Here is a 26,345-nt window from a genome sequence, read left to right on the forward strand (position 1 = left end):
CACTTAACAACTAGTACTGCTTCACCAAACAGGAAGTCCTTTCCAGGTACTGGTCTGGTAACATGTCCAAAGTACATGAGTGGAAGTCTGTCTGTCCTTCTTTCTAAAGAGCATTCTGGTTGTACTTTTTTAAGAAAGATTTGTTTCTTCTGGCAGTTTACAATACTTTGAATATTCTTTACCCATACCATAATTCAAATGCATCAATTCCTCAGTGATTGTCTTTTTTCATTGTCCAACTTTCACATGCATATAAGGCAGTTCGAAATCCCCTGGCTTAGGTCAGGTGTACTTTAGTCTCCACAGAGATGTCTTTGTTCTTTAAGACTTTAAAGAGTTAAAGGGGCTTGTGCAGCAAATTTACCCAATGCAATTCACCCTTTGATTTCTTGACTGCTGCTAATAAGCATTGTGGATCCAAGAATAATGAAATCCTTGACAATTACAATCTGTTTATCTGGATGCTGTCTATTGGTCCAGTTGAAGATTTCGGTTATCTTTACATCAAGCTACAGTCTTTGATTTTCATTAGCAGGTGCTTCAAATCCTGTTCGCTTCAGTGAGTAAGCTTGTTTCATCTGGATATTGCAGGTGGTTGTTAATTTTCTTCCAATCATGTCACGTAGGTCATACATTCCAGCATCTTGAATTATTTGCTCATCACAACTATTTATTTTAAATAAAACTGGTAGTAAAAGATAAACAAATTCCAAAGCGAATAATAATGTAATCACTGGTGTATTCAATATTAATAGCTTGTGAAATAATAGGATTGTGAACTAGAAATAAAACTAATGGAAAGGAAAATACAAGAGAACTTTATTATAGACTGTAATATAAATATAATAAATAGATTTTTTAAAGTTACTAACCTTGCTATACAGTTAAAATATAACATTAAATGAGGTATAAGTATTTCAAAGATTCATTTTAAAGGAAAATAAAATGATCATTAAAAGATTATTATTCCTTGAGTAATCTGAGAAACGACTATTTAATGGGATGGCTTGCTATTTATGAAGTCATAACTGATTGGATAATGTACGAGTATAACTCCTACAGAAAGATGCGGTTGATAGGTCTAAAATTGAAATGACCATTTGAGGAAAAAAATCTAATCAGTTCTCCTGCATAGATTTGTCTTACAAGAAATTAAGTATCCCCCTAAGCATGAGATTATGGACAGGTAGCAATTCTGGAACCTCCTCTGACCCAAACTTCATTGAGTGGCTTTCAATGTATGACCAATAGCACAGAGGAGAACTCAGGAAGGTTTCTTGGCTGTAATCTTTATGGCAGCTAATTACCATGCCTTTCTTTTGTGACATGCTGGGTGGGTTCATACCAACTTTCACTCTTACTGCCATCAAGTAAATTCTGACTTACAGTGATCCTGTAGAACAGAGTAGAACAATCTGTGGATTTCTGAGACTAAATCTTTACAGGAGTAGAACGCCTCATCTTTCTCCCACACATTGGCTAGTGGCTTCAAATTGCTGACTCTAGCCAGCAGTCCAATGCGTAAACTGCTACTTCACCAGGGCTCCTTAATTCTAGGGTTCTGTTATGGAGGCCCTTGAGCAACGGACTCATGATGATGGTCCCTGTATTACAGAGTAGAACTGCCCCTGTAGAGTTTTCTTGGCTGTAATCGTTATAGAAGCAAATGATCAGGCCTTTCTTTTGTGGCACCATTGGGCGAGACCCAACCACCAATCTTTAGGCTAGTAGCCAAATGCAAACCAATTTTGCCACCCAGTCGTCTATTTCCTCTGGGAGCTTTGACTACCATTCTCCCAAACCTTAGCTACAGTCACCTATAGAGATCCCCTGTTTCTAAGGGGGCATTATCAATGGAGTATTGGAGAGTGGACACAGTAAGGATAATCAGTTGGGCTACTGCACTGTGAAAGGGCTGCAAAGTAGAATTAAAAGACATTTGCAAATGAAAATTTTGCAGACCCATTAGATCCAGATGAAAACTGGTTATCTGACTTGGAGTTTTGGTAGTGTAGCAGAGTGAAGAGAACTCTAGAGATCAAGAGTTCAGGAATTAACTACAAGAAGGAAAGTAGATTAGGGAGGTGGGTGGAATTGGAAGGTAGCTAATTATGAGGAAGAAAAATTAAAAATACCAAGCCTGGTTTGTCAACATCAAATTGATTGGCATTTAAAAAACAAAAAAATTGATTGGCATTTAAAGCTAAGAATTCTTTGTTGTGAGGGGCTGCCCTGTACTTTGTAGGATGTTTAACAATATTCAGGTCCTCTACTTGCTACATTAGTAGGACCCTTCTCCCCAACACAGTCATGACGAACAAAAAGTTTTCCAGACATTGCCAAGTATGCGCTAAGGGGCAAAATCAACTCTGGTGGTGACCCACTGGTCACGGAGAATGGCTACGTCATTAGGGCCTCCCAGAAGAAGCTGATGTCTGGGTGGCACAGGCAGATTGTACTTGGCTAGGTTATCCCTTAGGCTGCCAATCACAAGATTAGCAGTTTGAAACCGACTTCTTTGTGGGGGAAAGATGAGGCAGTCTGTTTTTGTAAAGATTTACAGCTTCAGAAACTATGGGGTAATTCTGTCTTAAACTTGCTGAGTGAGGGCTTTAGGATTACAGCAATGCATAATTTCCAAATTGTATCATTATAAAACTGCCAAATAATTGAGACTCATGGCTCAGCCAAGTTGACACATAACCTCAACCACCATAGCCGGTATTACTCTTACCTCATACCTTGTTAGTAGCTATGAGGCATATATTAATGTGGAAATTAGATAATAGACATTTTTTACAATTATATTGCATTAGAAATATCTGATAAAGGAGATGTCTGATGAGGAAGAGTAGGCATATGAGGGGAGTTGGTATATTTTCTTATTACCAAATACTACTTTTAACACCGTAAATAAATTCCCCTTTTTTGCTTTGCAGTTTTCCTTGAACTACCTCAAATTAGCCATTTCTCTGTTGAAACTCCTATGCTATCTTCCTTTATTAATCACACATTCTTTCTCATTAAGGTATATATTTGCCCCACCTACTTATATTAAAAATACCTTCAGATTAGAGAATACATTTTACTCATCTTAAAACATCTTTGATTCCTTATTCAGTGAATTAATGACTTCCCTACCCAGTGCCATCGGGTCTATTTTATTTCATAGCAGCCTGATAGGATGGAGTAGAATTCCTCCTTAGGGATTCCCAGACTAAATCTTTATAGGAACAGAAAGTCTCATCTTTCTCCCCCAGAGTGATTCAGGGTCTTGCATTTTTGTTATTCAATAACTATTTAAGAAATTTTACTGAGGTAGTTACAGGAGAATGTCTAACCATTTTGCACAATCTCTGGGTTTGTTTTGCTTTGAGGATTTTTCTGTTACACCAAGAACAAAACCCTACTTTATTGGTTGTTGTTTTTTTTGGGGGGGGGGGCTGGGGTTTGTGCCATTGAGATGATTCCAGCTCTGAGATCTCATGATGTCAGAGTAGGATTGCCCCATAGCATTTTCTTGGCTGTAACCTTTATTGAAACTGACTCTGTCCTGCAAAGTCACTGCAGGTTCAAACAGCCAGTCTTTCAGTGAAAGGGTCCTTTCACTGTCGCAATACCAGAACCCCTTACCTAGTAACCACTATCTAAATAGCCCAAGAATGTGATATTGTTTAATAGGATATTTTTTTAAAACACCTTTTAGTAGATTATTTTTTCTTGACTATTCTTGTATATTTATTACTGTTAGGAATGTAAATTTGAAACCTGAATCTAGTTTCGTATTTCTAATCTGCCACTCAGAGGTTTCTAGTACAAGAGACAGAGGCGTCTGTGCTGAAAAATAGGTGATTATCCTTTTATTAGTAAGCAAGTACTTAACAAACATGACAAATTCCTAGGGGAGAATCTGTTAACCTCCATGTTAGCATAAGGATGGGGCGGGAAGTAATTCACAGAAGTTTCTTTTCAGCTTTTATAATTTACTTATCGTACAGTGGTATTTAGGCCACTTTGGGATTCGGTACCATGATAATTTTAAGGATCTTGGAACTTGAAAGTGTTAAAATATTGAATCTCTTTTGAAGTAATTAATACATGAATCAGAGGGAGTCTACTAAAAGACATGAGAAATTTTAATAATTTGCCACGTTAGATTTTATAGGCCAACCCAGCAGAATAAAATCACCTCTAATATGTGTCATGGGAGGTCAAATGGAAAGGGGTGTCTTTTCCCATCCAAAACCCACTGGCACTGACTGTTTCAACTCTCAGTGACCTTATCTTGAGTTTCTGAGACTTAGTAAAATTTTGTGGTCGCAGACAGCCTCATCTTGCCCCTACGCAGAGGCTGGTGAATTTGAACCACTGACCTCGTGGTTAGCAGCTTTAACACTTAGAGCACCACCAAAAGCACCACCAGAACTACTCGTGTACTTTCCAATATCCAGTGAAAATGACGTTGCCTTCCCGAGCTAATGTCTACCACATTCTGGAAGGCTGTCTCTTCCTTACACAAACCCCAACATCACAGCCAAACCTGAATAAAGATTCCAAGTATCTATAGACCGGAGAACCATAAACAGTTGGTCATATGTGCCATTGAACTCATAACTCATTTGTAGTGTTTGGGGAGAGAAAAGGCTCAATAAATCTTTCTTGTGATCAAATGACACTGACATAACAGAAGAACTTTTCTTTGGTGTGAATAATATCTCACACCTCAACCTATCTTAAATAAGAAAAGCCAACCGAAGTAGTAATTACAGTTTCAAAGGAAAAGTACTCCAAAGTTAATGTTAACATTTTGCACTAACAATTCAGGCTGCCCTGTTTGTGACTAAAATTGTGTTTGCTCAGTGAGTTCACAGGTTTGCACTATGAAAGAGCGAGCTCAGTACTTAGGTCTTCATCTGCCCCACCTATAATTCTGACCTCAGGAAGTTGTTCCTTTGAATCACCCTCAAAAACCCATTGCCATTCAACCAGTTCCAACTGACTGTGACCTAATAAGGCAGGGTAGAAGCCCTTAAGGTTTCCAAGACTGGAAATCTTTTTTTCCTTGAAGTCATTGGGGACTCATACAGCTCTTATCACAATCCATACATACATCCATGTGTCAAGCACATTTGTACATATGTTGCCATCATCATTTTCAAAACATTTTCTACTTGAGCCGTTGGTATCAGCTCCTCATTTTTCCCCACCCTCATGAACTCTTGATAACTTATAAATTACTATTATTTTTCTTACACTGTTGTCTCTCCCTTCACCCACTTTTCTGTTGTCCGTCCCCCAGGGAGGGGGTTATATGTAGATCACTGTGATCAGTTCCCTCTTTCTTCCTCCACCTTCTCCTTACCCTCCTGGCATCTCTACTCTCATTGTTCCTGAGGGGTTGTTTATCTATCCTGGATTCCCGTGCTTCCAGCTCTGATCTGTACCCATGTACATGCTCTGGTCTAGCCGGATTTGTAAAGTAGAATTGGGGTCATAGGAAGCATTAAAGAACTAGAGGAGTGTTGTATATTTCATCGGTGTTATACTGCACCCTGACTGGTTTGTTTCTTCCGTGTGAGGAGCCGACAGCAGCATCTTTTATCTTTCTCCCACTGACTTGAACCACTGACTTTGTGCTTAACTTTCTAACACATAATCTATAGTTTCACTTGGCCCCTTGTTACATGACATTGAATCCATCCTGACTCATTTTGAAGCCCCTTCAAAATTCAGTAGCTTAATGGTCCTACCTTACTGTTTCCTATGCACAACCGAATGAAACGCTGCCTGTTCCAGTGTCCTCACAATTGCTGCTTGAACCCATTATTGCAACCACTGTGTCAATCCATCTCAGTGTGAGTCTTCCTCTCTTTCATTGCCCATCCTCCTTACCAAGCATTCTGTCCTTTTTCAAGGACTGGTCTCTCCTGATAACATGTCCGAAGTACACAAGACAAAGTCGCACCCATCCTCGCTTCTAAGGAGCATTCTGACTATACTTCCTCCAAGACAGATTTGCTTTTCTGGCAGTCCATATGCTTTCAGTATTCTTCATCAACAGCGTAAAATTTAAATATGTCTATTCTTCAGTCTTATTCACTGTCCAACTTTCACAAGCAAGTGAGGGGATTGAAAATATGGTTTGGATCAAGAGCACCTTAGTTTTCAAAGTGACATCCTTGATCTTCAACACCTTGAAGCATTCTTGTGAAACAGATTTGACAAGCGCAATAAGTCATTTGATTTCTCAACTGCGGCTTCCATCTGCAGAGGGAAAAGGAAGTCCACTGATGAACCGGCCCCGCGGCTAAGTCTGGTTATTAGTCATCAGTCATTTGTTGAAGAGGAATGTTACTGACAGACCTAACAAAATGAGCCATAAAATGAGTTCTATTTTAAGTGGGAGAGGGGAGGACTAATGAAACTCATAAGAAGCAAGTGATAATACAAAAAATTGTTTTATACTTGTCTGAAATACATATTTAACTCTATGTTGGATTTTTATTTGCGAAATATGTCAATCTTCCATTCCTTCGAAGAAAGGACCATATCTTCCTGACCACAAAGCAGCACAAAATATGCTGGTAGTTTTACAAAAAATTTAGCTATGCCAAATGCTTCCTACCAATTCAGATTTGTTATATGAGGTGGGCTGAGGGGTTTGTAAAACTTTATGGAAGAACTTGATTATCTTTTCATTTCATTTTTTCATGCACTTTATTAAACCTCATGTGTGCATGTATGGGTACATGTGTATAACGAGAGAGAACTGAGAAGACCCAATTAGGCTCACTGGTTGTTTGTAAATCATATTTCTTTTTATGAAATTAATAAGGGATTATTTTTTAATTTTAAACAAACTATAGCACTATGCATGTCTGACCAATGAACTTAGTAGTGCTGAAATAAGTTGATGTGAGCTCACTTGAGTACCCACTATGACACGTCTCTTACCTTACCCAGAGCAATCTCAGACTTGATCAGACAGTGAGCAGCGTTGGAAGTATTTTTTTTGGACTGGCAGAGCATTACATGTGGTTATGAGATGGCCATGCCATTATTTTGGGTTTGTGGGAATCCAAAATTGAAAACTTAAGAATGAGACACGAGTCTCTTTCATATGTTAAAATGCCAGTGCAATACAACTTCCTTAAAACGGAGTGGAGGGATGAAATGGAAAATAATACATTTTTCATGTTATGGGACCTTCTAGAGTCCTGTAATTTTCAAAATGATTGGATGGGCATCTTTATAATTTTTATAGGAATTCTTTTTGAAATAGTAATCATAAAAATTTACACATCCTTTCAGAAGAAGTCTACATTTCCAGAACATAATAGTTCAAATACCAAGAAGGTAAGAAAAAATCATTTATTTCCCCTTCCCCATATTTCAAAATCGCACGTAAAATTGAACTTTTGTATTTGGATTACTCCTCTAACATTTTGTCTCCCTTGAAATAGAAGAACAGCACGTACTTGAAAATTGAGAATGCAGGTAAGTGGCATATATGTTATATTTTAATATAGAAGTCATTTCGCCTGAGCTCCCATTAAAACTCTTCTTTCTTTTTAATTCCTGTTTAGTTCTAGATAATTGGTCTATGACTCATTCATCTTCAAAAACAAGGTAAGTGCTATATTGTGATATTAAATAAAATAGGTTATGTTTAAAATTAATATTTATTAACAATTTTAAACTAACATTTGCTTTTGAATTTCACATAAGGGTTTCCTCTATGCAGAAACGACCAGTTATTTTTCTTCTTTTTTACACGTATGAATTAGGTGGTAGTTTACTGACCTGACTGCCACTTTTGTATTCAACATTTCTTCATGCTTCCTAATGTCTTGCTCTGTTCCAATCATTTTGCCCACCCTTGTTTTATTAAAAGTTGCCTTCCCCTTTACCCACTTAAATACCTGTCTACTTTGTAAACCATGACTTCCCCTTTCCTCCATATTTCTCCCATTTCTCTTGTTGTTAGGTGCCACTGAGTCTGTTCCAACTGGTAGTGACCATGTGTACAATAGAATGGAACATTGCCTGCTCCTGCACCAGCCTCACAATGATTCTTAGGTCTCAGCCCATCAATGCAGCCACTGTGTCCCTCCATCTTGTCAAAGATCTTCCTCTTTTATGCTGCCCCACTACCTTCCCAGCATGGTGTCCTTCTCCAGAGACAGGAGTCTGCTGATAACATGCCTAACGTACTTCAGATGAAGTCTTGAAATACCTGCCATAAGGAGAATTCTGGCTGTACTATATCCAAGACAGATGTGTTTGTTCTTAGAACAGTTCATGTTCTTTTAATATTCTTTGACACCATAATTCCAATAACATGGATTCCTTTTAGGTTGACCTTATTCAGCGACCAATTTTCACATGTGAGGTGAAGGAACCTCCTTGCTTTTCAACTCTTGTAAGAGTTCTGGTGTAGCACATTGACTCACTGCAATATGTGGTCTGATTTCTTGACTGATGCTTCCATGAGCACTGTGGATCCAAACAAGAGGAAATCCTTGACAACGGCAATCTCTTCTCCATTTTCCACGATGCACCTACTGATCCAGTTGTGAAGATGGTTTGTTTTATTTACATTGAGTTTTAATCTGTACTGAAGGCTGCAATCTTTGACCTTCCTTTATCGACAAGTGTTTCAAATTCTCCTCACTTTCAGGAAGCCATGTGAGATCACCTACTTATGGCAGGCTGTTAGTAAGCTTTCTCCAATCTTGATACCACATTCTTCATGTAAGCCGGCTTCTCTGATTATGTGTTCAGCATACAGCTTAAATAAATATAATGAGAGGATACAACCCTGTTCCACACCGTTCCTGATTTTAAGCCATGCAGTATTTCCATGTTCTGTTCCCACAACTGCCTCTTAATCCATGTGCAGGTTCCGCATGAGCACAAAGTAGTGTTCTAGAATTCCCATTCTTCTCAAGGTTACCCATAGTTCCTTATGGTCCACACAGACAAATGCTCCTTCGGCATTGTCAATAAAGCACAAGTGAATCTCTTTCTGCTGTTCTTTGCTTTGAGCCAGGATTCATCTGATGTCAGCAGTGATGTCCATTGTTCCACACATCATTTTCGGAATCGAACCTGAACCCCCTGGCAGCTCTTTTCAATGTACTACTGAAACCTTTGTTGGATGATCTTCAGCAAAATTTTACTTTCAAGTGATATGAATGATATTGCTTTACAACTTTAACCATTCAGTTGAGTCATCTTTCTTTGGAATGGGTACATCTTTCTTTGGAATGGATGGATCTCTTCCAATCCTTTGGACAGGTAGCTGCATTCCTACTTTCCTAGCATACATGAAAGAGTGTTTCCAGTGATTCATCAGCATATTGAAACATTTCACTTGGTATTCCATCAATTCCTGGAGCTTTGTTTTTAGATAATGCTTTACTTGCAGCTTGCCCTTCTTCCTTCAGTAACATCGATTCTTGCTCATGTGCTCCCTCTTGAAATGGTTGAATAGCATCAGTTCTTTTTGGTACCGTGACTCTGTGTGCTTTCCATCATCTTTTGATGCATCTTGCATTGTATTGTGCCCATAGAATCTTTCAACATTGAAAATTGGGGTTTGAATTTTTCTGGAGTTCTTCCAGTTTAAGATAATGCTAAACATGTTCTTCCTTTTTGGCTTTTTAAGGCCTTAACGTTAGTCCTTTTAACATTTCATTATAATATTTTACTTTGTTTCTTGAGCTGCTCTTTGAAATATTCTGTTCATCTCTTTAACTTCATCACTTCTCCCAGGTACCTTAGCAATTCTCTGATTAAGAACAAGTCTCGGAGTCACTTCTAACATCCACTGAGTGTCTTTCTGTCTCCTGTCTTTTCAATGACTGTTTGCTCTCTTGAAGTGTGATGTTCTTGATGTCATCCCACAGCTCATTGGTCTTCTGCCATTAGTGATCAATATGTCAAATCTGTTCTTGAGATGTTCTCGAAATTCATGTCGGATAAACTTAAGGTTGTTTTTTGGATTGTCTTGGACTTGTTTAAATTTTCTTCAACTTCAACATGAACTCATGGACGAACTATTTATGATCTATTCTACAGTTAGTCCTTGGTTTTAGCTGCTAATATTGAGCTTCTCAGTTGTCTTTTCCTACCAATGTTGTCAGTTTGATTTCTGTGTATTATTTCTGGAGAACTTCACCTGTATATTTCTGGAGAAGTTCACCTGTATACTTGCCTTTTGTGTTGTTGAAAAAGATATTTTCGATGAAGAAGTCATTGGTCTTCAAAAATTCTATCATGTGATCTCCAGCTTCATTTTTATCACCAAGGCTGTATTTTACGACTATTATTACTGTCCTGTTTTTTCCAGATTTTGCATTCCAGTTGCCATTAATTATCACTACATCTAGATTGTATGTTTGGTCAGTTTCAGACTGAAGACTTTGGTACAGTTATTCAACTTCTCCACTAGCCTGGGTGATTGGTGCATAAATTTGAAAAATAGTTGTATTGACTGGATTTCTTTAAATTCAGACATATAAAACACTATCATAAGAAGCAAGATATAAAACCCTATCACCAGACAGCAAGATAGATATTGTACTTCAAGACAGATCTTGAAATGGCCTTTTTGGAGATGAATGCAGCATAGTACAGCCATATGCTTTTCTTTTTCAAAATGGCCAAAACCCTAAGTCCATTTCAGCTCATCAATGCCTTGAGTGTCGATTTTTATGTTGATATTTCTCCTAGACTGATACTTTGTACATTCCAAATTTGGATTATTAATTGATGCTTTCAGTTGTTTCTTCTCATTTTGAGTCATGGCTCATCAACAAATGAAGGTCCTGACAGCTTTACGCCCACAGGCTACAGTCCATCCATGTCATTATGGTAGATTCAGTGAGAAGGCCCATGCTTAAGCCACTGTGCCATCAGTGAACCACTGAAAAAAGAAGGTTAGAAGAATAAAAAAGGCATTCCAGAATATGAGAAAAAGTCAAAGAATGAGAAATAGTAGAGTATATATGTAAAGAAATTAGTTGTTTCACAGTTCCTGGGATGTCAAGTTTGAAGTAGAAAATGTAAGAGAGCAGATAAGTCAGATCACGCATAATTTTCTAGACGAGGTTAAGAAATGAATTTTTCACATAGATTGTGGACAGTAGCCACTGAAGGTGCTTACACAAAGACTGAAACAAATGAATATTTCAGCAAGATCACTAGTATCTCTGTGGGCGATGAATCTTGACATTACTCTTATGTATTTCCTTTGTTAGTCCTACAGGGCTCTATTGATTGAATCTGGTTGCTGTTTTCCTATTGGATAGTAGGCAACTCTAGTTCTAATGTAGGTGTCTGTCTAAGGTGGGAAGCTGTAACAATATTTGGAGGTCTAGGTAGAAAGGATCCTAGCTAGGAATGGTTGGGGACAGTCAGAGATAATTTGTTTCCAGGGAACTTAGGATATTTCAGTGGGAGTAATGAGTAAATGATTATCTAAAAACCTGTTGGGGAAGTTCTACTCTATTGAATTAGGGTCACTATGAGCCTATGTTTGAGATATTCAGAGCCTAATGGTGTATAGAGATCCAAGGTAAGGTACAAACCAGTAATTCACGTTTAGAGGGGTGACAGAGGAAGTACAGAATGCATTAGCCACAAGAAGTAGGATAATGTTTTCTAGTCAGGATGAAAGTGTTTTAAAATCTATGTGCTACCATTCCCTTCCTGCTTGTCCTGACCTAGTCCTTAAGTAGCACTATTCAAAGGGAGCATTGCTGGTGCACCACAAGTCCATTCCAGTTCATAGTGGTCCTATAGGGGAGACTAGAACTGGCCCACAGAGTTTTCTATGCGGCGATCGTCAGAGGAGCAGAGCCCTTGGGGCTCCTATCCAGGGAGCAGTAAACCAAAGCCAAACCCACTACTATTAAATACATCCCAACTCATGACTTTAAATCTTTATGGGAGCAGACCCAAAAGAACATCGTGACCCTATAGGACAGGGAATTTCTGTGCCTGTGAATTTCTGAGACAAACACGTTATGGAAGTAGAAAGCTTCATCTTTCTCCCTCAGTTGGCCTCAAATTCTTTCAGCATGACTGGTGGGTTTGAACCACTGACCTTGTGGTTTGTTTGTACCACAATGCCTAACCCAAAGCACCACCAGGATTCTTTCTAGGGGATGTTAAAGGAGAGTGAGAAGAGATTAAGATAGTGGCAGTAGAGAGATTATTTAAACTCAGTATACTTTCATTCCCTTATTTTAAAACTAGGAGTTAGAAGAATTATGGTATAGGGATAACACGAATATTAATTGAAATGACATAACAAAGTCAAAACATTTTGCCTTTGGTAAAGGCACTCCTTGGAGTCCCTATTTTGGGATGAAACTATATTTGAGACAGCATGTTAATAAGTAATTAAGAAATGAAAGGGAGAGCTCCACAGGTTGTGAATGAATTTTGTCTTGCATATAAGATAGGGTGCCGAAGGGATCATCTGTCCTGGATTCTTTGTGTTTCCAGTTCCTATCTGTACCAGTGTATATCCTCTGGTCTAGCCAAATTTGTAAAACAGAATTGTGATCATGATAGTGGCGGGGAGAAAGCATTTAAGAATTAAAGGAAAGTTGTATGTTTCATTGTTGCTACCCTGCACCCTGACTGACTCGTCTCCTCCCAACCCTTCTGTAAGGCAGTGTCCCGTTACCTAACGATGGTCTTTGGATCTCCACTCTGTATTCCCCCTCATTTACAATGATAGGATTTTTTGTTCTTTGATGCCTGATACCTGATTCCTTCCACACCTCGTGGTCACACAGGGTGGTGTGCTTCTTACAATAATAATTTATAAATTATCAAAGGTTCATGAGGGAGTGGGGAACAGGGACGGAGGGGGGGAATGAGAAGCTGATACCAAGAGCTTAAATGGAGAGCAAAGATTTTGAGAATGATGAGGGCAAATAATGTAAAAATGTGCTTGACACATTTGATGTATGCATGTATTGTGATGAGTTGTATGAACCCCCAATAAAATGTTTTTAAAAAAATAGGGTCAAGGAAAAAGAAAACCAAAAACTCACTGGCATTGAGTCGATTTCAACTGAAAGTGACCCCATAGGAGGGAGAGAGTACAACTGCCCCTGTGGGTTTCCCAGGTTGTATTCTTTTTTTTTTTTTAAATCATTTTATTGGGAGCTGGTACAACTCTTATCACAATCCATACATATACATCCATTGTGTCAAGGACATTTGTACACTTGTTGCCATCATCATTCTCAAAACATTTGCTTTCTACTTGAGCCCTTGGTAGCAGCTCCTCATTTTTCCCCTCCCTCCCCACTCCCCTATCCTTCATGAACTCGATAATTTATAAATTATTATTATTTTGACATATCTTACACAATACGACATCTCCCTTTACCCACTTTTCTGTTGTCCATCCCCCAGTTATATGTAGAGGTTATATGTAGATCCTTGTAATTGGTTCCCCCTTTACGCTCTCCCTCCACCCTTCCAGTATCGCCACTCTCAGCACTGGTCCTGAAGGGATCATCTGTCCTGGGTTCCCTGTGTTTCCAGTTCCTATCTGTACCAGTGTACATCCTTTGGTCTAGCCAGATTTGTAAGGTAGAATTGGAAGCATGATAGTGATGGGGTGGGGAGGAAGCATTTAGGCATTAGAGGAAATTTGTAAGTTTCACCATTGCTACACTGCACCCTGACTGGCTCATTTCTTCCCTGTGACCTTTCTGTAAGGGGATGTCCAGTTGTCTAAAGATGGGCTTTGGGTCCCCACTCCGCACTCGCCCCTCATTCACAATGATTTTATTTTTTGTTTTTTGGTATCTGATACCTGATCCCTTCGACACCTCATAGTCACACAGTCTGGTGTGCATCTTCCATGTGGGCATTGTTGCTTCAGCTAGATGGCCACTTGTTTATCTTCAAACCTTGAACACCCCAGATGCTATATATTTTGATAGCTGGGCACCATCAGCTTTCTTCACCACATTTGCTTATTCACCCACTTTGTCTTCAGTGATCATGTCGGGAAGGTGAGCACACAGTGATATGATTTTTTTGTTCTTTGATGCCTGATAACTTATTCGTTCGGCACCTCCTGATCACACAGGCTGGTGTTTTCTTCAATGTGGGCTTCTGAGCTAGATGGCCTCTTGTTTACCTTCAACCCAGGTTGTAAATCTTTATGAATCCTGAAAAGTGTCTGGTAAACCGGTAGAAGTCACAGGCAATACTCATGAAGATGGGGATTTACACCAGCAGTTCAAACTGTTGACTTTGAGGTTAGCTGACCTTGTAGAATCAGCCCAGCACATAACCGACTACACCATCAAGTCTGGAGATAGGGTGAAACAAGGGACAAAAAAAGGAACAATCATGTAAAAGTAGCATGAGGTTCATGACTTATTGATGTGAATAATGCTATAAGATGTGACTAGCACTCCATATCTGAAATTGGGGAGACCCATACTTGTCAGAGTCTGCTGTTTAGTTTTAGTGAGTATAGCAAGCAGCTGGTATTATATAGGATTGGGGAGAACAGTTTGTTTCAAGAATTTTGTTGCTCAGAGGTAAGCGTGAGTGAGCTTATACCACATTCATCGTCATATAAATCAGCTTCTCTGGCTTACAAGCTACTTGCTCAACATACATATTGAATAAGTATGGTGAGAGGCTACAACCCTGTCACACACGTTTCCTTATTTAAAACCATGCAGTATTCCCTTGTTCCATTCTACCAACTGCTTCTTGATCCATGAACAATGAATAGTCTGGAATTCCATTCTTCTCAAGGTTATCCATAGTTTGTTATGATCCACACAGTCAAATGCTTTGGTATACTCAACAAAACACAAATAAACATCTTGCTGATACTCTCTGTTTTCAGCAAAGATCCACCTGGCATCAGCAAATCTATCTCTTGTTCCATGCCCTTTTCTGAATCCAGACTGATCCCCTAGCAGGCCCTTGTCAATGTACTACCGCAATTTTTGTTGGATGATCTTCTGAAAATTTTACTGGCATGTGAAATCAGTGATATTACTCTATAGTTTGAGCATTCTGTTGGGTCACCTTTCTTTGGAATAGGTACAAATATGCATCTTTTGCAGTCAGTCAGCCAAGTAGCTGTCTCCCAAATCTCTGGGCGTAGACTAATGAGTGCTTCCAATGCTTCATCAGCTTGTTGAAACATTTCAGTTGGTATTCCATTGATTCCTAGAGCCTTGTTTTTGGTTAATTCTTTCAGTGCATCTTGAACTTCCTTAAGCACCTCTGGTTCTTATTCATATGCTACCTACTAAAATGGTGGAATGTCTAGTTCCACTAAAATGGTGGAATGTCTAGTTCTTTTTGGTACAGTGGTTTCCTGCCTCATTCCATGTTTTGTCCATAGAATCAAAATTGCCAATCGAGACTTGTAATTTTTTCTTGAGTCCTTTCAGTTTTAGATATGCTGAGGATATTCTTCCCCCTTAGTCTTTTAATTCTCAGTCTTTGCACATTTTATTTGGCCTGTCTCCTTTAGCTGCTCTTTGAAATTTTCTATTCAGTCCTTTGACTGCATCATTTCTTTATGCTCTCCACCATTTGTCTGTCAGATTGTCCTACTTTGGTGGCTTGTGTGTTGCTATAATGCTGGACACTTGGTTAATGATATTTCAAAGGTCACCCCGGTCACTCAAGTGAACAAGTTTCAAGAGCTTCCAGGCTAAAAAAAGTCAACAAAAAAAGACTGGGCTGCCTGCTTCCAAGGAAGAAGCCACTGAAAACCTTATGTATAGCTTCAAAAAATTGTCAGAGAATGAAGGCCTAATGACTGGAAGCAGAATGTGGTAGTTACATAATCTGGTGTCAACTTGAGATTTAAGAATAAAGGGGTGGAGTCTAGCCTGTAAATTAGGTCATAGCTTGCTGACCTTATTTAGAGGCACCACAGAGATAAATAACTCACCGGAGGAGGGAAACACACAGACTCCCTGCAAGATATTCTTGTTCACAAGTCACATGGAGCTGTTACACTAGAACCCTGGAGCTGGAGGAGCCATGTGGAGACCCCTGAGATGCTTCCACTGCCACTGGATCCACAGACTCTCTACCCACTGGTCTGTGATCTTCCTGCATTCAACATCATTGCATGTGTTGCATGAGTCTGTAGAGGAATTTATAGATTACTATCAGATATATGGCCTAATGGACTTGATCTGGACTGGGCTGGAATGTTTTCATAATGTACAATTACTCTTTGATATAAAGTTTTCTATTACACACATATGAGTGTCTATGAATTTGTTTCTCTTGTTAACCTGGACTAACACACAGACATTGTCTGAGATAATGTTGAGTTGGAAAGCACTTGAAATGTAACTAAGGAGAAGCTGACTTCTGGGAATATAGTTGAACATAGTGAGTGATTTGGATAAAGCCTTTGGGGTGGGGAGCCTTCAGGATCTTCATTTGATGATGCAGCATAACTTACGTAAAGAGAAACAGCTGCTAAAATTTGCTAATGATTGGAACTTGGAATGTGCCAAGTATGAATATAGAAAACAGGAAGTCATCCCAAATAAAATGTAACACATAAAGATTGATATCCTAGGCATTAGTGAGCTGAAATGGATTGCTATTGGCCATTTTGAACCAGAAAATCTTATTATCTACTGTGTTGGGAATGACAGTCAAGAAGCAAGGCATGGCATTCATTGACAAAATCAGCATAGAAAAATCCATCATGAAATACAATGCCATCTGGATAGACTTCTATTTATCCGACTTCAAGGAAACCCAATCAATACAGCTATTGCTCAAATTTATGCACCAATCACCAAAGTTAGTGATGAATAAGTTGAAGAAATATATGAAATGCTTCAGTCTGAAATTGATCAAACAAACAATCAAGATACATTGATAATTATTGGCTGTTAGATTGCAAAAGTTGGAAACAAAGAGGAAAGAACAGCAGTTGGAAAATACGGACTTCATGATAGAAACAAAGCTGGAGACCTCTGTAGGGGGGACATGGATTCTTCATCTGTGCTAGGTAAGAAGACAATGTATGTAAGTGCAGGCAATGCTATAGCTGTACAAGCGAGTGAAAAAGTTGAAAGGGCTGCTTTTATTTGGGGTGTGGTATCTTGTTTGCACTACATTGTATATTTGTTTAATTGGCATACAATTCACATATCATACAATTCAATAGTTCAGTCACATCGAGAAGAGTTGTACAGTCATCACCACAATCAGTTTAGAACATTTTCTTCATTGCTATACTCATCATTATTAGCTCCTCATTTCCCCCCAACTTTCCCTACCATAACCCCTTGGAACCATTAATCCAGTTACTGTGTCTATACATTTAACTCTCATGGATTTCATATAGAGAAAAACATTTTTTAAAGATGTAAAACATTTTAAAAACTTCAATAGAAAAGACAGCAGAAAATATTAAACATAGTTTCAGTGAATCAAAAGGAATGATAAGGTGTTAAAGTTTAACCTGATGCCATCTGCAGTAATCCATTTTCTGGTGCATTCTGCATGATAGCAAAGCTCTTCCCGTCCCTGGTCTATGGTCACAGGGTATTTATTCTCCAGAGGCTTCATCCATGTGGATTTCCCCTTCACTTTTTAATTTTTTAAACGGAAACACCCTAAAAATGGATCCAAAGGGAGATCAAATGATAAGATATTACATTTTAACCTAGGTCTGTCGTAGTTGAAAACTTGACAGTGCTCTCTGCCTGATAACAAGGCTATTCACAAGCCAGAGGAGATGCTTCAGAGTGTTAACCCACATGTAGGCTCTGCAAATGGATTTTGGGCTTCCACTATAGTCCACGGCATTACAAACCAGGTGTTCACAATTTAAGCACTGAGACCATCCCCTCCTTCAGATTTGGATTTTATTATTGACAATCCTTGGATCACACAGGCTGGTGTGCTTCTCCCATGTGGACTTAGTTGAAACCTCAGTTAGATGGCTGCTTATTTTAAGACAGGTCTTTAAACCCCAAATACTACTCTTTCTGCTAGCCAGACGCCATCTCTTTTCTTCACCATACTTTGCTATAGCATCCATATTTTTAGTGATCTCTTCATGAGGGTGGGTGAGCACCAAGCAGGGCCATGTCATAACTAATTGTTCTTATATTGGGGCTAGAATTAAGAGCAAGCCCCAATGCCATTCATAATTTAAGGTTGATGTATATATCTAGTTCACTTTGGAGATCATTCATTTTATGTTAGAGAACATTATCCATCATGCCCCTGGGCCTTCACGTCCACTGCCAATGAGTCAATGTTGACTAATATGGAAAGGTCTATTTTTAATTACTTCTACTCCCACAATGAGCTAGCCAGTTAAAAGTGAGGGTGGAGAAGATATTAGGGGTTAAGAAGCAATTAAAAAGATACAAATGATCATTCAAGGTGGCAAAACAAATGGACAAGAGACAGCAAGAAATAACAACAAACTGCTATTGAGTCAATTCCCACTCACAGTAACCATAGAGGACAAAGTAGAATTACTCCACTGTGTGTCTGAGACAATACATTTTTATGGAAGCAGCAGACTGCCTCGAGGATTTGAATTACTGAACTTTCGTTTAGCAACCCAGTGCTTAACCACTGCGCTGCCACACTTACTTTTAAACTTTAAACAGATGTCATAGTTTTCTACTAGTGTTGAGACCTAACCAGAAAATTGTTATTTCAACCCACCAGGTGCTCTGCAGAGCAAACATGTGAAAGTCAGCTTCCATAAAGATTATAGATTTCCATAAATATTAAGCAAGTCTATTTTGTCCTATAGGGTCTTTATGAGGCTGAATGAACTCCACAGCAGTGGGTTGGATTTTGGTTTATTAAAGGCAAACTTGAGGTCTGTTGTCATATTCATTCTCTCTTCTTCATTCACATTACTGCCTTATTTTAATAATATCAGGCCACAGAGTTTAAACTTTTTGTGTTTTTCTTTTAAAAAGGTAAACATTCCTGAGAACCATTCAGAAGTAGGCAATGGACCATATGCTGTGGTCTTGTGAACCCTGCTCTAGATATGAGAGCTTAGATGTAATTGTATAGTGTATTGCCTACTTTTATAAGCAAAGCTTTATTGAAAAAGAGTCCTGCCTATTTGTTTATGTATTGCCGATTTGGCAAAGATATTACTTTCAGTTTGAAGACCAATATAACCCAAACTGGTATTTTCAAATGCCTCATATGCAGCTAGTGACTTGGTTGGTTAAAGCATTGGGATGTTAACTGTAAGGTCAACAGTTCAAACCCACCAGCCATTAAAGGAGAGAAAGATGAGACTGTCTACTCCCATAAAATTTTATAATCTCTGAAACCCTAGGGAACAGTTCTGCTTTGTCTCATGGGGTCACTGAGTTGGAATTGACTCTTGGTAATGATTTTTTTCACATGTATGTGAAAGCTGGATAGTGAATAAGGAAGACCAAAGAGGAATCAATACATTTGGATTATCATGTTGGCAAAGATTATTGACTAAACCATAAACTGCAGGAAGAATTTAAAAAACAAAACTGTCTTGGAAAACATACAGCCGGAAAGCTCCTTACAAGCAAAAGGGCACGACTTCATCTCACATACTTTGGAAGGAACAGTCCCTGGAAAAGAACATCATGTTGGTTAGGAAGTTGAGGATCAGCACAAGAGAGGGAGCCCCAGTCACTGCAACAATGGGTAGCATGTCATTCAGTTTTACATATGAGTCAAAACCAATACAATTGCTCCTAACAGCAACAACAACATGGCCGCTTTCATACTGCAATGGCAGAATTGTAGCTGCAACAAAGGCCACGTGGACCACAAAGTCTAAAGTATTTACTAGACGTCTCTTCATAGATAAATGTCTATGACTTTTGCTCTCGATTTAGCATCCATTAATGATTTTTACATAAAGCAAATTTTATTATATTAGTTACACGATTGTGCTTTTCTAACTTTAGCATTCTTTCCCATTTAGTTGACTTCTCACTTTTAGACTCACTTTCTTTTCTCTTTCTCCCCTTCACTGTCATACTCTCTCCTCTTACGTATTAATGGATTGTATTTTTCTTATTTGATGGATTGTAATTATTACAACGTTGTTGTGTATTATCAAGACAACTCTGACTCATAATGACTCTATAGGATAAGAAAAGCTCTGCCCCCTTAGCGTTTCTAAGGCTGTAATATTTAGGGAAGAAGATTGCTACATCCTTCTCCCAGGGACTAGCTGGTGGTTTCTAACCACCAACCTTTTAGTTGGTTAGTAGCCTCAACCACTGCACCACTTGGGCGCCTCATAGATGTATGAAAACTGGACAATGAATACAGAAGACCAAAGGAGTATTATTACCTTTACATTTTAGTATTGGCAAAGAATAATGACTATACGATGGACTTCTAGAAGAACAAGCATATTTATCTTTTAAGAAGCACAGCCAAGATGTTTCTTAGTAACTAGGGTGGTGAGACTTCACCTTTCGTATTTGGGACATGTTATCGGAAGGGACCGGTCCCTGAAGAAGGACATCACTCTTGGTAAAGTAGAGGGTCAGCGAAAAATAAGGCCCTTGATAGGATAGATTGACACAGTGGCTGCAAAAATGGACTTAAGTATAGTTAGCAACGATTGTGAATATGACACAAGACTGGGCAGTGTTTCATTCTGTTGAACCATGGGTTTACTCTGAGTCAGCACCTTTGAACAATAATAAATTGTTACTATTCTATCCTATTTATCTTAATGTTTAAAATGCCCAAACAAACAACCCTTTAAGGGTAGCTCCTTTGGATTTTCTCTAGTGTCTTTTTTTTTTTAGCACTCCCTATGTCAGAATTATGCCAATGTTCTTGATACTTTTATACATTTTTAGGTCCATGACCTAGACCTAGGATCTGCCCTTCCCCAGTTTATTTTAGTAGGGAGGGGTTTAGAAACCACGTTCAGGGGAGGGGTATGCTCATTGCTACTGAATGCAATTGTTATTTGACCCTTTCAGTGCCCAGCCCTAAGGAAGAAATATATCGATTTCTCAAACACAACAGCCATTCAAATACTAGTTCTGAAGAGAAGTGTTAGTAAAGAACTACAGAGTGGCTTAACTCTATGTTTAACTGAATATTCTGTTTCAGTAATCTTTGGTGTTCTTAGTGATTATTGGTCATATAATAGGGACCAAATTCTAATCAAAGCAAGTGTCTGTCCAAATCTCCATGGATGTTGTGTCCCTTCTTTTCACAAACTGTGTCATAGGACATACCTCTGTGAGTCTATCAACCTTCGGTTGTTTATATAGGATCTTCATTTTAGCCATAACAAATAAAGCGAACAAAGACATCATGTTCTGGCTGATTTACCTTTATTTCGCATATATTTTGGGAAGCGTTTGGCTGTCTTTACTGGTCTAGAATTCCACATATTCCAAGTATAGTGTATATGTTTTTCTGTCCATCCATGGACACAGTTCTTGTTCTTTACCATAGGGATTGCCAGGTACCAAACCTGGGAACAGCAATGACTCCCCCCCAACACCCAACCTTTTTCTTTCATTCTCACAAACAATTTCTTAACCACTTATGTAAATTATAGTCAAGGGTGTTTTACATACCACACCCTCTTCATAACTGCAACTATTTAACAAGTTCTGTTATTTGAAAAAGCTAATCAGACTCCACAGAATATACTCATGGAGGCTTTTATTTTTATAAAATATGGTGAAGGCCTAAATATGTGGGTGCTATAGCAAAATGTGGTGAAAAAATCAGATGTTGCATAGTTGTCAAGAAAATAGCTTCTGGGATCTTCAAATATTGTCTTAAAACCAGCAGTCATCTAAGTGATATGTCAGCTAAGTCCACACAGAGGAAGCTCACTAGCCTGTGTAATCTGAGGACTGTAAATAATAAAATCCAAGATCAGAGGAGGAAATTGCATTAGAGCTTAAATTCTTAGTGTCTGGTTTACAGAAAGCTAAGACAGTGATGTTTCAAAATCCGTTACAGAGTTCTCACATGGATTATGCTTCCATTGAACTCCCTCAGACCATTGATCAGGGATGTGACTAGCCTTGTACTCAGACAGAGGGCATCAGAAAGTGAATTCCTATAAGTTAAATTTAACACCTTATCATTTGTTATCCCTTTTGATATTTGAACAAATAAAATAAATTACTTTAGTTCTCAGTGGGGGGTTTATGTATTTTTTTTTGTCTTGGATGTAGTCAAACTGAGCAGTCTAACTGGTATTCTAGTTGAAAACCTTCAGTAAACAGACTAAATGTGGATCTTCCCCAGGGGAGTTTCAGACTTTCAACAGTATGTCATAATCCCCACAGCATAACCAGACATCCATGTGGCCCCAGAGATGAAGTTGGAGCTATTCTAGTCCAGCTGTAAATTAGCTCTCTCCTGTACACACACTGAGAGAAAGATGGGGTTATCTACTCTCATACAGATACAGTCTTAGAAACCAAAAGGGGCAATTCTACACTGTTCTATAGGGTCACTGTGACTCAGAATTGACTGAATGGCAGTATATATATATATTTTTAATGAACACGCAAACCTCCATTTCTATTCCAAATCTTTAGGTTTCTTCTTTGCACTTCCTACTACATAGCTCTACCCTATTTCAATAATAAAAACAGTATCACAGCATCAATGTATTTAGTCTGCTCAATACTACAATAATACAAAAATTGTTCCAGATATTATGAAGAGAATAATATTTATTTTCAGCTTGCTTTTGTTTTTGTTTACATAGTGACTATGTAAAGACTGTTAAAAAACGATTTGAATTCTTTTTATTTTCTTGTCAATATGCCTATATGAATAATATCAAAATAACTTCACAAACAGTTCTGTTTTTCATCTGCTTGATTAATTTTTAGGGTTCTTTTTATACTTGATTTGTTTTGCGTTACATATAAAAAGTCAACCCTATTGAAAAAGTTAAAAAGATAAAATACTTTAAGATTAACAAATCGAGCTCACTTACAAGATGGACTCAAGAAGGCACAATCTGCAATCAGAAAACTTAGAGCTAAAGAGATAAAGACATGGAGAGAAGACCTTCCAAGGTCCGGAGCATCGTTGAAGTCAGGTGGATACACACGCTGTGCCGCTTAGCCTGCATCTCATGACAAGTTCTCACACAAAGGGCTGGTTGACAATTATATGGGGGCATACAGGGAAACATTAATACATTAGGCAAGCTGTTCATAGACAGGAGGGGATGATAAAGTCGGAAACAGGGAATAACTGATACTTTGCAGACTGCTGTGTTTCAGCAACTTTGTCAGGGAACAGGAGGAAACGTGTCTACTTTTTCGCAGGAAGAGTGTCAGATCAGCCAACGCATAATCAGCTCCAGCATTTGAGCCATCAGCCTTCTCCCAGGGGCCTTGAACTGTGGAAGGTGGTGGCCCTGCCCCATTTGCCTAAGGAACAAACTTTGCCCCACAAAATACCTTTTAATCCCAGTCTTATACTTTGTTGATTCTACCCTTGCTGGGTACCCAATTTCATTAATGTGTGGTTTACCTTTCTTGTGTCAATTTTTTATAGGCTAAAAAAATTTATTTCTCTTAGGTCAAAGAAAAAAATAACATCTAGCCACATACATTCTAACTCACACAATGGATACAAGAAATGTTTCCATCTTGTTGACTTATTTGTTCAGTATATTATTTGGGAAAGCAAATGCATCACCATTCACTGTTCTTAACACAGGGATATTTTGACCTGTAAGTACCATATCAATGTATCATTTCTCACAAGAGTGCTATAAAGATATTATGAACAAGTAAATTGACATGTGGTACACAGTTCATTGTTTTCAAAAATGAAACATGTAACATGAAGTGGCCTATTTTTATAAGATGTAATGTAACTAAAACTCAAGGATAAGCAGAAACATATACTACCTCATTTCTCCTTCATTAAACAAAAAGCATCATTCTCTCTTCTTATCTAAATTGCCTTTTATAATTCCATACTATGTCTTAGAAGCAGCCTATATAAATTCATAGCGCTCTATAGTAGCTTTCCATCCCAGATATACTATAGTTTGCCTAAGCAATTGCACACATTTGGATTTATGTACTATGCTCCCTTTCTTGCCACCTCCTCCCCCACTGTCTTAACTTGAAATTAAACAAATTTGGCTTAAAATATGTTAAATGCTTACCATCAATTTGTTGGTTTTCCCAGTCATCCTTTGATTATATGAAGCTCTTTCTCCAATATATTTCCTGAAAAGGACTTCTGAACACCTGATTACTCAAATGATTGATTTTTTTTTGTAGCCTTGAGTCTTAAAGTATACTTTCCCAAAAAATCAAAGTCCAAACCTATTGCCATAGACTTACTCTGATTCATGGTAATCTCACGTGTTATATAATAGAACTTCTCCACTGGATGTATGGTTGGCTATCAATGGGCTCTGAGTCTCCACTCTGCACTCACTCATTTTTACAGTGATATGATTTTTTGATCCTTTATGCTTGATACCTGATCCCTTGGACAGCTCGTGGTCACACAGGCTGATGTATTTCTTCCATGTGGGCTTTGATGCTTCTCAGCTAGATGGCCGCTTGTTTATCTTCAAGCCTTTAAGACCCCAGATGCTATATCTTTTGATAGCTGGGCACCTTCAGCTTTCTTCACCACATTTGCTTATGCACACATATTTTTCTTCAGCAGTTGTGTCGGGAAGGTATGCATCCTGGAATGCCAATTTAATACAACAATGTGTTTTTGCATTGAGTAAGTGCTTGAGTGGAGGCCCAATGTCCATCTGCTGCCTTAATACTAAACCTATAAATATATGCACATATATCTGTTTCCCCACACTCTTATAAAATATATTTACATATGTACATTCCAGTCTTTGGACCTCTATAAATACCCTTTGTCACCTGCTTTTTCCTCTATTTCCTTTTTCTTTCCTCTTGTCCCACTATCATGCTCAGCCTTCATTTGGGTTTCAGTAATTTCTCTCGGTTACCTTGACCTTGCTGAATCCCTACCAGGTCTCTCACACTCTCCTTGCTACTGATTTTGGATCACTTATTGCTCCCCTGTCCCTGGGTTGGTCAGTACCACCTCCTTACCTGCTTCTCCCCCTCTCCCATATCCCCCCAGAACCATTGGTCCCATTGTTTTCTCCTCCAGACTATTCATCCAGTCTATCTTATCTAGATAGATCTGTAGAGATAATAATATGCGCCAAAAATCAAGTCATAGGAAGATAGGCCATGATTGAGAACACAGTGATGACTACAAAAAAGAAAACAATTACCCATAGAAGAATAAATTAATTAAAAGAAAAATAATTTTAAATGAAAGAAAAACCTGTAAATAGATCAAGGTCTAATTTTTTATCTCTAGGTGTGTCCATCAGTCAGGTTCAATAAGGTACCATACTTTGGCCCCAGACTCTTCTTTGTACTCCCTCGGGTCCTCCCTGCTCTGCTCCCATGGTTGCTCATGGCCCTGGGCCATGAAGGGACAACATGTCTCGTGATGGGATCAGCCATATTGTCCACTCTGCCCATTGGCTGTTCAGAGTGGGGATATCATGCTCCAGGCCTGATGGACCAGGATGTGCTCCACTCTCTCTTCCTCCTCCTTCATTTGCTCCCATTTTCTCTGATCAAACATGCCCCTCTGCCCTAGTTGTAGCTTCAGTGCCGTCCTCTCAGGTAAATTCTTCTGGGGTGAGGGACAGTTGTCCATGTGGCTGGTATGGGGGTTGAGCCCTCAGGCCCCTCCACTGACTTCCCACTCCTTGCCTGCACAATGCATTTGTCTGGCACTGGCTTTATATCTGGTCCCTCTTTTGCTGTGGAGGGACAGTACCCTCCCATTGGGTGGGTCAGTGCCCTATTCCCCCATCACACATCGCTTTTTCTTTCCCCTGTCCTCCTTCCACCCCTGTTTTAGTGGGCTACCATATGTACTCCTGGATTTGGTCTGGCCCCTGCCATACTACCTGGACCTCACCGTTGGAGTGTTTGTATACAGTAGCTTTTTCCCTGTGCCCCTTTTGCACTTACCTTTCTGTTCCCATATATATATATATATATATATATATATATATATATATATATATATATATATATATATATATATATTACCTCAGCAGAATCCTTGTGATTATGAACTGTGCCTCAATGAACATTGGCGCACAGATGTGTGGCCATGGTTTGTTTCTTGCCTCTTCTGGGTATATGCCCAGTAGGGGGATTGCTGGGTCGTATGGTAACTCAATTTCCATTTGTTTGAGAAATCACCAATTTGATTTCCATAGTGACTGTACA

The 26,345-nt window shown here is 38.7% G+C and overlaps 1 protein-coding gene across 1 annotated transcript in view; it reads left to right on the plus strand.

Moving 5' to 3' along the window:
* Positions 1 to 7,128: 7,128 nt before the first annotated feature.
* LRTM3 (leucine rich repeat transmembrane protein 3) overlaps positions 7,129 to 26,345 on the plus strand; it is a 58,106-nt gene continuing 38,889 nt past the window's right edge. The window contains exons 1-3 of the mRNA XM_075562693.1: positions 7,129 to 7,356; positions 7,464 to 7,497; positions 7,587 to 7,629. Of these exons, the coding sequence (XP_075418808.1) occupies positions 7,129 to 7,356; positions 7,464 to 7,497; positions 7,587 to 7,629 (305 nt within the window). The remainder of the gene's footprint in view (positions 7,357 to 7,463; positions 7,498 to 7,586; positions 7,630 to 26,345) is intronic.

The sequence above is a fragment of the Tenrec ecaudatus genome, chromosome 11, assembly GCF_050624435.1.
Source record: "Tenrec ecaudatus isolate mTenEca1 chromosome 11, mTenEca1.hap1, whole genome shotgun sequence".
NCBI lineage: Eukaryota > Metazoa > Chordata > Mammalia > Afrosoricida > Tenrecidae > Tenrec > Tenrec ecaudatus.